At 39.9% G+C, this 14,664-nt stretch overlaps 1 protein-coding gene across 1 annotated transcript in view; it reads left to right on the forward strand.

Moving 5' to 3' along the window:
* The window catches only part of vps13d (vacuolar protein sorting 13 homolog D), a 54,495-nt gene extending 43,432 nt beyond the window's left edge, over nt 1-11,063 (forward strand). Inside the window, 5 exon segments of the mRNA XM_017709709.2 lie at nt 1,289-1,421; nt 1,839-2,034; nt 6,920-7,051; nt 9,614-9,854; nt 9,993-11,063. Coding sequence (XP_017565198.2) covers nt 1,289-1,421; nt 1,839-2,034; nt 6,920-7,051; nt 9,614-9,854; nt 9,993-10,124 — 834 coding nt within the window. The 3' untranslated portion in view covers nt 10,125-11,063.
* The last annotated feature ends 3,601 nt before the right edge of the window (nt 11,064-14,664 follow it).

Consider the following 14,664-nt stretch of genomic DNA (forward strand, 5'->3'; position numbering starts at 1 on the left):
GGGCGCTCACTCAGCCTGTAATACAAACCCACTTCCAGGAGGCACCTGCTGGGGATTGGAGGGGGCCCTCTGGGCAAAGTTAGATCAACTGTGTGCCGAAAGGGTGGAAAGCCACCCCGCTAGACAAATTACTGCCTGATATATTTGACAGCTGGATAAGGCGCTGTGAAAAATCAGCATCTCCATAGCTCAAACTGCACAGCGGATACAGCGATGGGAAACGCACCACTGGTGCCGAGCATAAAGTCTTGTAAAAAATGTTTTCATAGTCACGGGTTACTGAATGTCATTACTCTGCGTGGATAGATGGATATCTAATTTATGTCATGGATGACTAACAGAGGACGAATGTTTCACGGGTTACTTAGAATTGCCGATACAAATCTGATTTCCTTCTTAAGAATTCTCTTCAGAATCGAACTTCCGTGTATATTATTGGACGTAAAAAGCTCTTTGAATGTGTGACTGACTGAATGAAACAGCTTTTTGGGTCATGTGTATGGAGGGACCTTTGACTAAGACAAATGAGTTATCAATCACTTCACACTGAGAGCCACAATAAGTCATTGATGTTGTCCAAAGCAGACAGTCTACTCCTTAGGGACTCTGCAGGAGGCTTTTAACAGGCTGAAAGGGGCAATGTTGGCATCACAACTGCTTGTTATTTTAACAGACAAATTCTTGGATGGGATGAAGATTTATTAAGATGTGGACTGTTAATCATGCCACCTTGTAAGTGACAAATGTGGTATGACCAACTTTCATAAGAGAAACATCTTTCACACATTAGTATGTTTTTAGAAGGCATGAAATTTTGTGTATAGCTTGTTCTTGGACAAGTGATTCATTTTCATTTAAAGAACATTTTTGATTTGATTGTAATCACAAGCTTCGTTTCATGTAGCCCCAGCTACTCGTACACTCATGGCATTGTTAAAGTGAAAAGCAGTGCAGTACAGCCAGCTAACTTCTCACATCCACAAAGCAAATATTAAACATTAGACTCTGTTTAGCCAGTGTAACAAATTGCTGTTTGATTATATGTCAGCAGTGGCTTATAATTAGTTGTTAACTGATTTCACAATCTAGCACATTGGAGGGGTTTAAAACTAAATTCAGAGGGAATTTGCTATAATTTACATTATGACCTCATGCGTTACGCCTTATCTGTTTTGCAAGAAAGGCTGCTCTGGGCCTCTCCATTATGAAAGCTATTTGAGTTTCATGCTTGATCTTTGTCTTTGCCTTGCCCTTTATGCTCCTACCATTTTTTTGTTTGTTTCTGCAGTTTGCTGGTACACTGTCAGATGGACTTGGCAAGACAATGGACAATCGGCACCAGAGTGAGCGAGAGTACATTCGTTACCATGGAGCTACAAGTGGAGAACACCTGGTAGCAGGCATTCATGGTCTTGCTCATGGTACACTAGCATTTTATATTTTTATATTTACTGAATCAGATTATGCACTTTTTCAGAGGGATGTATCCTACATTTTCTCAAGTCCACTTCAAGTCATCATTTGTTTTTACCTGACTATTTGCCAACAACCTCTCTTGATCAGCTGTTTTAGTTACTGTGCCTTTAAGCTGGATTCATATGTAAATTACCTCTGTTCTGATTGGTTTTCCTGTATTGTGCCTTGTTCAAAAAGCAGTCTGGGTTGAAAAACTGCTTATAACTTCAGTGTGAATGGCCAGGGCAAACCAGTGGACTGTTTACACATTGTTTTATTTCAAAAAAGAAAATTTTGTTTACCTTTTTATGTGCCCTGTAGTATTGTGTGTATCTTCTGAGTCTTATCACCCCATCTCAAAAGTGTTATTTTACATCATTCAGGTATTATCGGTGGTCTGACCAGTGTCATCACATCCACTGTGGAGGGTGTGAAGACAGAGGGAGGCGTAAGCGGCTTTTTCTCAGGTCTTGGGAAAGGGCTCGTCGGCACAGTGACCAAGCCTGTGGCAGGAGCGCTGGATTTTGCCTCAGAAACAGCCCAGACTGTAAGAGACATGGCCAGTCTGAGCAACCACAGGTACACTTCTCATCAACAGCTTCAGCTGTTCGAAATTCAGTCTAGAGCCACTGTATAAGTCATTACCCGCACACACCTACACTCGCTGTTCCCACCCTTTGTGGTTTCATGATGTTTGCAGGGTTGTGGACTGTGCTTTAGGCCTGGTGAACTCTCCATAAGCACTTAAACACCAGATGTACCTATAAATCCCACCTGGCTTTTAATTAGTTTAGCTTGTGGCTGGTGGGTTTTTCACTTTAATGAATGCCTCCTAATGATCCACGCCACTACTCAAAAGCGCTTAATCGCTCCTGCTCGCTGGTTTAAGAGCTTTCCCTCTGAGTGTGACCCCCACCTCTGGCTTTGACACTGCCCTACCTGAGCTTTTATGAGGGGGGCCCAAGAGGAGCTCATATTACACAGGGTGTCTGGTATGTAAAGCCATTTGTTCTGCATTTGCCTATGTATATGCGAGGCAACCAGGCATCGACGGGAGTCAGACTCACTGCACCGAGTGTTTGTAGCTTTTCTGCTCCAACTGAAGGAGGAATAGGAGTTTCCTGTCCTCGTACCCTGTGCAGCGGGTGGGGGAGGAAAGAGGAGGAGTTTGTGTGCGTCTGTGTGTGTGTGGGACCTGCTGGTGAACTGTGCAGTGGGGAGCTAAGGGAGGGTTTTGGGGGAGGCATTCGGAGCGTGCCTGCCACAGTGCGGCGAGGAGTTCAGCCAAAGTTCACACCGAAAATGCGCAGGATTCATGGGTCACAGCGGACACTGTCTGACCCTGCTATTACACTCTCAAAAACACCCTTGCAGGTACAGCAAGGTCCTGTTCTGTTACTGTTTATGTGTGCACTCAACACACTCATCAAGTGCAACAGTTCCATATTTCAATGTCCAAACAAACTGGTGCATTAGTCCCCATTAAACTTCCTTTCACTCTTATAAATCCCGGCCTCTAGACTTTCTCCCATGTTGTGGTTTTCATGCAGCCATGGCCGCGAATGGGCAAATGTTTATTACTGCTGCGTTCTCTCAAGTGCAACAGCCCCATTACATCTCCTACATGTACCGTTAGATCACAAACAGGAAATAAACAAGTAAATGAGAAACAGGCTGAAACGGGCCAGGAGTAGTGCAACTGTCCACACACTCCCTTTGCTCTCTTGCCCTGCTTGTGAACTCTTCCTCCTTCATCTCTCAGCACACCCACCCCCCCCCCACACACACACCCACACACATCCACACACACACACCCACATATTCACACACATGCACCCCTCCTCACTGCACTATGCAAACCAGGCAGCCTTCCAGAGCCAGCTCAATTACAATCCCAAAACAAAGCATAGAAGTGCCGGGGGGCAGCGGCAGGGGCTCAGGCTTTGGCTAAATAAGCACCCTGCTCCAAGCTCATAGCTGTCAGTTATGTTTGAAAGGCATGTCGTTTCTATTACCCCTGCACAGCATATGAAATTCTCTTTATGTGGTTTGCCTTTTAACTGGCTTTACTCAGCTTTGGGAGAGGCATGAAGGGATATGTTGTTATATGCAAGTTAGACTTCTGATTAGGTCAAGAGATCAGTAAGTAATTATGAATGTTTGCTCTTTTGATTTATGCAGATTCATAATCCAGTGTATCCTTAAATACTCTACAAACTTAAGTTAGACCTGAAGGGGCATTTGGTTGAGTTGACGTGAGAAATTTTACGAGACAAACTGTGCCACATATGAAAAATGATTACTCAGGCCATACCAGTCTAATTAAAAATGTGCCACCCTTCACATACAGTACATTTTAGGTACCTAAGGAAATTATTTTAAGCCATCTGGCTTCATCATCAGATCATTAGAATAAGTTCAGACACCACTTATTGCAGTAAATCCAAAAGAAAAGTAGTTTGTTTTTTGAGATTGACACACATTTGATCCAGGTATCTTCTCAACACCCCAGTCATCACATAGATTTGTTCCAAAAGCATATTTCAGTTTAACAAAGAATTGATTAGCTAAACTTGGTATTGGATGATAACTACAAGTAATGTTTTGCTTCTTCAATAAAAGATTTTGAAATGGTGAAAACATTGAAACAATCACTATGTATTGTATTAATGTAATCTTTATTTGGTCTAAATATTAGTGATTTACAGAGCAAATAGTGCATACTGCCCTGATAAATAGCTTGTTACATATAATTTTCTTAGATTTTGCACAGTACCGTATGTGCAAAATCAGTGTAGTAGAATATTTTATAATAGTCTGAATTAACCAAATTAAGCATACACGTTGGTTATTTTTGCTACGATTATTATCAAGAAGTAGGTTTTTTACATACGTTGATAAGAATATATCCTTATTTTGGCAGTGGGTCAAATTTTATTACCTACATTTCAGTGATTTTTTTTTTTTTTTTTTTTTTTTTTTTTTTTCTTTTCTTTTTCCTACAGTGCAAAATAAAGTTTTACATAGCAAAATAACAAAAAAATCTGGCTGTGACTACATCTAAAAACTATCATTTGCGATCTGAACAGTGTTAGATTTGTGTGCGTTGCTTGATGTTCGTGCTTGATTGCTTGATTATACTGACCATGATGGGAATTGTAAACATTCAATGTTTAATTGATTTCTTTCACATCAATCTGCAGCTGTACTGGTATGTCATGATACTTGGAGCTAAAATAATTCAAATACAGCTAGACTTTATTAAATTATTAAAAAGAAATGCTACAATGACTACAACTAGAGGCCACATATATGGGAATTTATTTCTTTATTTGGCACATACTGATATCCAGTATTTTTCATGTGCATATCTGTTGAAGCCAGTATGTCTTTTAATAAATGTGCAAACTGGGACTAATAGGCTGCAGTAAAAAGAGTGAAAAGCAGATTGTTTAGCACCATAATCCAGCATCGCTTTTGCTTTTCCAGAGTGCTATAAATGAATCTTCAAAAGTTGATTCTTTGAAAGAATGCGATATTTTTCATGCAACTGTTTGGCTGTAGCGATACTATTCTGATATCATCAAGCACCCCTACAAATGACTTTCTTCATAAACATAACTCAAAATAAATAAATAAGTTCTCGGGATGTTTCACTGATTATGTTAAGCTGGAAACGTATGCAGTGCTCTGAATTAAACACCTCTACTGTACAGGCAGCCCCCCCCCCCCCCCATCTCCACCCTCAGCCTTGCTGCTCATGCTTTTTCTCGGAAGGGAGCAAGAAGTAAGAGCTGTTTGTTTGCACCCATTGACAGATGACTGGCTGGACTCCAAGCCCTGAGCCTGACCTAGAGTTGAACCCTATTGTTCCAACACCACAATCGAGTGCAGGGCATTGTCGCAAGTGCCTTCAGAGCAGTGGGTGAGGCTAAAGGAGGAGAGGTTAGGAATCTCACTGGATAGCTAGGGCCAGATCTCATGACTTACGATTATGATTATGATCCGTGTCTCAGAAAGAGGGCCAAGTACGTGTGGAAGTGTTGGCTTATGAAAAGGAAGCAGTACTGAGACTAATCTTTGCTGCAGCCATATGTAATGGTGGGACGCTGTTGATCTGATGTTTTTTGGAAGGAAAGGAGTTTCTGCAGTTTTGAGTGTTTGCTTTTTTTTCCCCATACCTTTTTTGCACTGAAAAGGTAGTCAATTGTCTCCTTTTTTTGAAACCAAGTTGTGGACATATGGTTTTTGATGCATTGAAATCACAGAGGCCGTTGCAGCTCTTTTCTGCTCTAATGCAAAGGTTAAGGAAAGATCTTAGGAAAAAAAATTCTCAAGCTCAGTTCTGCAGAAAGCCATCCTCAGTTGTGCTGTTCCCTTATGTCTCTCATCCTCAGCTCAGTTATAGATTAGCAGCAGCAGCTGCAGACGCACAAGCCACAGTTTAAACAGAACAGAGAAACAGTACACTGCCGTCTTTGTGAATCAACTGGAAACCATCAACTCTAATCAAATGACTGCAGGCCCAGATTCAAGCCAGATGTAGGAATTTCAGCTTAGCCTGCAGTGGCAGCCAGGGAGAGGGGTCAATCGAAGGAGAATGAGACTAAAGTTTTGCCTTGGCATTGAAGCCAGTTGGCCTGCCCTTTCACTTTAACAGGCTTTGTTCACGAAGCCTAAGATGGTCAAAAGTAGAAAAGGCCCAAACACAGGACAGTGGAACTGTAAGATTAGGTAGAGATGGAAAGGTGGCAAAGCTACTCATCAGGTCAAGTGCAATGTTGTGGACACAAAATGGCCATACATACACTTCTGCTTTTCATTAATTACCTATTGTAGACATTTGGAGCAGTTCATAGAGCAGGCAAACTTTGTATCAGTAAGTACAGGAACTCATACTTGTGCTGCTTTCCAGCATCACTCTTGTTTGAAGGCCTGTGCTGCTGCTTTTGTGTCACAAACTGCTCAGCAAGTGGCAGAAGCTGCAGAATGGGGCTTTAAACCAACAAAAAGTGTTTGAATGTGAAAACCTTGAACCACAAAGGGGTGTCATAAACAGATATAGAGATCAAACGGATGTAATGTTGTGTTCTCTGTGTGTACATGTGTTGTTTGAGCAATAATGTTGGTTCTGGAGACTTGCCGGCACGCTGGAACAGGCATCTAAGAGGCCAGAAAAACAGTTTCACTAAGTAAAAGTAAAGTAAATTGTTACCTACATTTTGCCACATTCACCAACACACTGTGGATAACAATGGTAGTGTGGGAAGGTGTTCAACCTGCAGACACCAAAGAATTATTCAAAACCTTTTATATTCAGATTATTCTAAGTCAATAACAAAGTGTGCCAGAGCTTTCTCCTTTGTTTCCAAGGTTTGCAGTTTTCTAAGTTGTTGTCTAGCAGCTGTTGTGAGCCTTTATATGTGCACATTTATAAGGAATTTTTCCTCTATGTCTATTGCAGACTGAGTGTGCAGCGGGTGAGAAAGCCACGCTGCTGTAAGGGTCCTCAGAGATTGCTACCCCGCTTCTCCTCCACACAAGCTGATGGACAGGAGCAACTCTTTCGCCTCACGGACAACATCCACTCTGAATAGTGAGTATTCTGCTCAAATCCCTCAAATACTTGGAGTGTTGAGATTTCCAGAAAATTGTACTGTGCCTATAACCTATAATTAACCTAAATTTGAGTTCAAGCAATGTTCATTATCAGATCTGACAGATGCTGTCAAAAGTGCTTTTCAAAATATGAAAGAAATTGCAGTTAACATCACAAATAAGTGACAGACGCATGCTGGATAATCTTGCATGACAAAGTCTGAGCAAAATTAAAAGGTAATAAAGACATTTTATTTGTTGCTGATGTTTGAAAGACTTTTGCTTCCTAAGATATCATTTTTGCAGCTTGCAAACAAAACTGCTTAAGCAACGAGAACTCGGTCAATATCACAGCTTTGTCTTTTAATTTATTTAAAGAAAAGGCTGTGCCTAAAAAAAAAAAGTGCCATGTTCAGGCGTTAGAACCTGCCTAGCAGGAGGGTTAGGCAGCTTTAAGTTAGTAGTCTAAAGCCTTTCAACTGTGCTTGAAGCTGGGCCGGGAAAGGCGTTTGTCACCTCTGAGGCTAATCCATCCAGATCAGCAGCCCCCCCTGTGGCCCAAATGACCTCTCCCCTTAGAGGTGCCACACAGCCCATTACTCTCCCCAGCAGCAGCACCACGCCATCCGCTCACCACGCTCACTCACACCGTCATGCTAGACCTTTATCCTCATCACTCTGCTCCATACACATCGCCCTACATATCTAAGCAATAGAATGTGAGAGGTAGTGTGTTATTGTGAATAATCTCACACTGTGATTTGGTCACAGACACGAGACAAAGGTTTTTAAATAACTGGCTGCAATAAAATAGAATTAACTCAGTGTGTCTGGTCAAAAGTATCCAGATGGCTTTTTATCAGAGAATTCATAAACTTTGAAGTGCACTGTTTGCATATTGCTGCTGTTGGAACAAAACCACATATCTCCAAAATGGTAACTTTACAGGAGAAGAAAAAAAACCTACTTGACTTTTAATGCAAGTCAATGAAACTAGACACTTTTCCAAGACATTATGGGTCGTTTCTTTTAGTTCATTCATTGTGAAATGTACATACAATGTAAAGGGTAACAATATTTTCAAATTTTGTCAAAAATGCAGATACAAGGTTTTCTTCCAACAACGTTGATAGGCTTTACATTTCACATGCATGATCTCCATAGAAATACATTGCTATTAGAATTGGATTGTGACGACCCCCTGTGCTCCCTTCAGGTACTAGTTTGCCAGTGCACAGGCGGAGCTACGCCTGATTAGTCTAATTAGATCATTGAGGGCACCTGGTAAGAGGTATAGCTTAAAAGGTGGTGGATCTGTCTCTCCCAGAGGCACCTTCTTTCTTTGTGTAGGCACGGTTTATTTTCTTTTTTCAGGCTCTTTGATTTATCCGTTCTCCCCCCCCTCCCTTCTCGCTTTCTTCTTTTCTTTTGCCTCTACATATATCATCTACTGACACAAACATACGTCCACTCGTTCACGACTAACACTGCATTCATACCCTAGACATTTTTGGATAAAAGTATTCTTTGGTTTAAACTCAACCTTTCGTGTTGTGTCCCTCTTCTTATGTTGCGGGGTGTGGACGAGCCCATGCCGTAACATAATTGGGATCCCGGACGAGTTGAGAACTTGTGGGCAATTCTTAAATGGGAGATTTACAGTGAAGGAAAACGGTACACCTCTCTGAACAGGGTCTGGGAGGCTGTGGTTGGTGCTGCACAACAAGTTTATCATCAACAGATGAAGAAACTGACAGAATCCATGAATGGAAGGTTTATCACTGTTACTGAAAAGAAGGATGGCTATATTGGTCACTATTTTTTTTTTTGTTCTCAGAAATGTTCATTGGACAGCTTTGAGTTGTTTGTTTATAATTCTCACTTGAACAGATGAAAATAAAAAAGTGAGATGGGAAAGTGTTTTTCATTTAGCTGCATAATAATTCTGCACCATTATAGTTGCCCAATAAATGTGCACATAGATATTCTCCGTAGAAAGCCAAAACTTAACTTTATTTTTCTTAAACATTCATGTTTGAGGTTTATTAACATTTTGGATTAACCGAGAGCACTGTAGTTGGTCATTAATAAAAATAATCCTCAAAAATAAGACTTGCCTAATAATTGTGCACACAGTGTAGAGCAGCCACATGAACATAAGGAGCTTAACCCAATCTCAGGTGTCATCTGGAGGGGTGTAATACCCCACACATAAATGGGCTGTGAAGCTGTAGAACCTCATTCTTTGGCATGATGGAGCGCCATCCAACATTTTGTATGTTGAAGAGTTTGTGATTCAGACACTGATCGTCCAACATCAGTACTTGCCCTTACTAATGCCCTTGTGGCTGAATCCAGTCAAATCGTCACAGCAGTGTTACAACATAAAGTGAATGAGCAGGAGTCTACAAACTTTTGGACATACAGGGTATGTGATTAATGAGTTTTTTACAATAGCTTCTAGTATGTCTGATTTCAGAACCAGAACTTTTTGTTTACTAAATTGTGTTTATACTTGTGGCTGTGACTCATTCATCTGGTCTTTTGTCTCCTTCCATAGCTTTATCGCTGTAGAGCCCATAGACACCTACTGTGTACTCATCTCTTCTAAAGTCGTATACTTCCTTAAGCCGGGGGAATACGTGGATCGGGAAGCAATTTTCCTGGAAGTCAAATACGATGACCTCTATCACTGTCTGGTCTCCAAGGATCATGGGAAGGTGTATGTTCAGCTCACCAAGAAAGCTGAAAGCACTAGTAGCGGAGTTGCCATTCCAGGCCAGTCTCATCAAAAGCCTATGGTAAGACCATCTACTTTTCTTTTTTTTGTTTTTGTTTTGTTTTTTAAGATAATTCAAGAATGAGTCTGTAATTTAAGAAAATGCTCACAATCATTCTCAGTTAGAGCTGCTGAAATTCTGACCCTTCCATTCCACCAGGTTCATGTGAAGAGTGAAAGCCTTGCTGTCAAGATCTCCCAAGAAATTAACTATGCCAAGAGCCTTTACTATGAGCAGCAGCTCATGTTACCCCCCAGTGAGAATGAGGACAGCTTATTATTGGACTCCTAGCTAAATTAAATCAGCTTAGTTTTACATTGTTTGAATTGAAGGCATTTTTCTTGTAGAATGTTTGTGGTTTAAAAGAAACTGAGAGAAAAAAAGAATGGGCACTCGTTTAGGCAGTCGTCTGCACATGATCGTGAAGAAGGGATTGTTTCATAATGCAAACTACTCTACTGTAATATTCTTAATTAAGCACAGATTAAACTATGACAAATATGCAAGTATTTTATTAAGTTCTCTGTTGAACTTAGATGATATATATTTTGTTTTACAGCTGTTTATAGAGTTTGAGTAGTATTTGTTGCTAAAAGTATGCATATAACTAATGTTGTATATGTTTGTGTATAGAGCAAATATGTACATATATAGATACACACCAGTATGCTACTGTCTGCCATGTATTGTACATATCGTTAACAAGACATTATGGAGAATTATATGGACGCTGGGATTGATGTACAAAACTGCCTTTGAAAAAGTTTTTTTTCTTCTTTCTTTTTCTCTATATATTTGAGAGAACTGTGTGGTTAATACTTAAATTGCACTGATGTTGATGTAACACATTGCTGCTGCTGCTGCTCTCACTGCTCATTAGTGAGCAAATACCAACATAGATCACCACTCTGCATGCAGTCCTGCCCTGACATTTAAACCTCTAGAGTTTATTTAATTCTCTTTTTATTTATTTGTATATCTTTTCTATAAGCCTTTTAAGAACTGTTTTTGTGACACAACAGCAAATAAATCTTGTGAATCGCTATTAATAACAGATATGCTTACTGTTTGTAACACAAACGGTACTCTAAAATGCTGTAAGTTACATGGAAACTGGTAATAATATTAACACTACAATCATCATTAATAATTTGATATTTGACCTGGATGTAAAGTGTATAGACATTCATTTTGTTTCAAATAAACTACTTTTACTCTGCAGTGATTCAAGTCCAAGATTTTGTGCCTTTTGTTCTTGCTGAGATTTTTTTAGATACTACAAAAACCACAAGCGCTGAATTTTCATTTATTCTTTGCCTGCAACTTGAATTAAATTTACCTTAAATCTACCAGTCTGCCTAAAAACATTAATCTTACTCCAAGCTAGACCTTAGCTCCAGTCCTTTTCTCATTATTATGTATTATCTGCATAATTGATCATCTTAGCTGTACCATAACACTAAATTAAATGCATTTATGGTGTGCGGGTCTATGCATGTAGTTCTACTTTACTCGAACTACGTCATTAAACTGCCATCAAAACGCTAACAAATGACCGAAGATATGAAAACCAAAATGAATTCTCATTTGATTGCGTACTCGGGAGATCATGATGGTTTAATAAGGATTTTCTTTTACTTCACAGTGAGTAAATAAAATAAAAATTATAAAATGTTTACAGCTTCCTTGTTCACTTACAGTACTGCAGATTTTAAGTGTCCCCAAATCATTTTAGTGAGAGCAGTGAGATGATGCATGAGATTTTAATTCTGCTCCTTTTCAGTGCTGTTACAGTGAACATGCAGCAGGTTTTTGTTCTGTATATCAAGCAGACAACTCCACATTAATATGAATAGTAAATCTTAAGCTGTGTAAATCTTTTTTGTTTGTATAAACTGTAAAGGCTAAAAATAAAACTTTTTTTCAGTCAAAATTACTTTTGTGTCTCATAAATTTGGGTCCATACGTTTTCTGCTCAAAACAATTAGGAAATATATTTAATGATCTCCATAGCCTATTCGTTTAAAGAATACAGTACGAACATTTGTGTGTGTTCACAGCACTGTAGTAACACTGATGGTACAAGCAAAGCAATCAGTTGAGAGCTTAAGATATTTTTTCTGTCGATTTTATGACTGACACAATGAACATTTAAAAAATACATACTGGGGGGCCGCTTGTGGTTCGCGGACCCTAAGTGACTGCTTGTACTGCTCATAGCAAGATACGGACCTGCTTATGCTGTGACCTAATTTTCATTGATGTGTTTCATCACTGAGCTCTTATTACTTTTGCAGGGTTGTATAAACCCTGCTCAGTTCTCAGTGGACAGTGAGGTCCAGAATCCCTCAAGTTAAGCCTGGCTGTATTGTGAGCTCCCAGCCTTCATTCCTCTTCTTGACTGACAGCGTAATGGAGGCTCCAGGGTCTCCCCCTTACTGAGGAGCAGCTCAAGGTCCGTTTGTCTCTCTTTCCCCCCACTTACTCATTATTTATTGATGGATGTAGACAATGCCAGTCCACTCTAGGAGCCTAATCTGCTAATACCAACTATTTCTGGCATAAGGATTTTAGTGAGTATGCATGATAATCTATTCAACAATTCCAAACTTGTATTTCATGAAGCACTAAATGAAGCCAGATGAAGAATACAATCCTCATACCATAGGTCAAAGATTGTTCAGCCAAGTGTCACCATTATACTCCATTTCATGCATGTTTCTTCCACCACAAAGACTTCTCCTGAGACCTTTTCCATTAAAAAATGCCTCAGTGGAATGAATGTGCTTAGTGGAAGGAATGTCTTCAAGAAATTGAAATATTTGCTTTAGTTCAGTGCATAAGAAAGCAGTAGAAACTTCAGCACAGTCAGAATCTCTTCAATAGAAAATAAGTAACAGCAATGAAAGTGCTTGGGATTGGTTTGTGTGGCTTAAATTAATTGAAAGAGTGTTTACGAGTTAAAGCCATGCAGTATTTTCAAATGAAGACACAAAACTCTTCTGATGACAGCAGCACTGAGCACTAAATCAAAATCAGATCTGGTTCACATATGATCTCACAAGCAATCTTAAAATAAAGGGGCAAATGAAGAACTACTTTAGGTTCTCTAAAGAACTGTATGAATCAGTTGTTAAGATATAAACAAAGTCATTCAGCATGGTTTAATGAGAAATGGTGCATTGTAGAGAAACTTCCTGACTCAGATTACTTTTCAGTAGTGGTGGTAGGAACCAGGGGTCATGATGTCTGCAGTTCAAACATAGCCATTTTATTTGCTACCTAAATGACCAGCAAACTTATAAGCATCTTTTGAATTTTTATATCACTACTGTCCAAAGAAAAACAAGTATCTCCAAAGTAATCATTTTACAGGAGAGGGCAAAAACACGCTTGCCTTTCAATGCATGTTAATGTAAACAGGTTTTATTCCAAGTGATTTTAGAGAATTTCTGTTGATCCAATCATCATGAAATTTCCACACAACATAAAGGACGTGTTGAAATGATATAGAAAAATAAAAATAGACAAAAATGGTGATGCATTGTTTTCTTTGGACAGCAAATATATGTAACGTTAATAGTAATAAAATAGTTGCAAATCTGAAAATATACGTTTTGGGGTAATAAGTCGATTAGTTTGCCTCACAGCCCCCCGTTTCCGCCAGTAATGGATAAATATCAAGCCCTAACATTTCGGATTATGTAGGTTCTATATGTTCTATGATGAGGCCATGAAGTATGACATGCCCCCAGCAGTGTCCCATGAGAGCCGTTACAGTCCCCCTTTTCTCCACCTGTGCTGGGTCCCATGAAGCTGTTCTATTTGCTGGCCGAAGAGTTCATCACAGGGTGAGCTGTCCGTCCTACAGCCTCCTCACATTTATCTACTATTTGGCTAACCTTGCTCTGAACTCGCCCCGTGAGATTTGAGCTGACTTCTCCAACACACGTGCAGTGCAGGCCATGACACAGTTTCATGTCATGATCCCAATCTGAGAAATTTCCACTGGCAGTGTCGGCCACACGGAGATCCAAGGTTTAGTTTTGAATGGAGTTGAACCGCTCGCTTAATCTTGGAGTCACAAGCAGTTGAACAAATAGGCTGCAAGATGCCAAGAAAAATCAAGAAAATTTTCCCTCAGAGTGAAATCTGAGGACTTGTGTTAGTTTGTTTACACTTAATGCAACATTAAACTGTTAAAAAAACAGCATTTTTCAAACCAGTCATATAGCTTGAGTTATAGCCCAGAATATGTTTTGTGCTTGTTACACAGCACAATTCTAGTACAAGATCCTGTCTTACGCAATGATTGAGATGTAGAGAACAGTTTTATAACCGGCATGCTGTTAGGGAACGACAACAGCTGCCTGTAATCAGTGTCCAGGTTGTATTTTATGTGGCACCAGCCTCTGATCTCAAGTCCAAAATGACTAATGCGGGGGTGAGGCAGGGGTATTTTAATGTACTTCACCTTCTAAGGGATCTAACTTTCTTAAGGGTGATCATTTATAACAGTTGGATACGGAAACACATTTGACAAAGCTGAAAACGATGCAGGCAACCCTTGATTATTTGAGCAAAACCACTGAAATCCCTACATTAGCCCGCCAGTGGCTGACCCTCTGCAGCATGCTTTCCTGTTAAGTAGAGCCTGTGTTTTGACAACCCTACCTCGCGCACTATGAGCTCATGATTGGCTGGCCTGTGGTGGAGGAATGCTGACCATGAAATGCCTGTGAGTTTTGGCTGAGAAAGAACAAGCTCACTGCCAGGGACATACATTTCCCTGTTTTCTAACCCACATGAACAGGCACGGAAAAACATTTGC

Source organism: Pygocentrus nattereri, chromosome 9 (genome assembly GCF_015220715.1).
Source record: "Pygocentrus nattereri isolate fPygNat1 chromosome 9, fPygNat1.pri, whole genome shotgun sequence".
In the NCBI taxonomy this organism is placed as follows: Eukaryota; Metazoa; Chordata; class Actinopteri; order Characiformes; family Serrasalmidae; genus Pygocentrus; species Pygocentrus nattereri.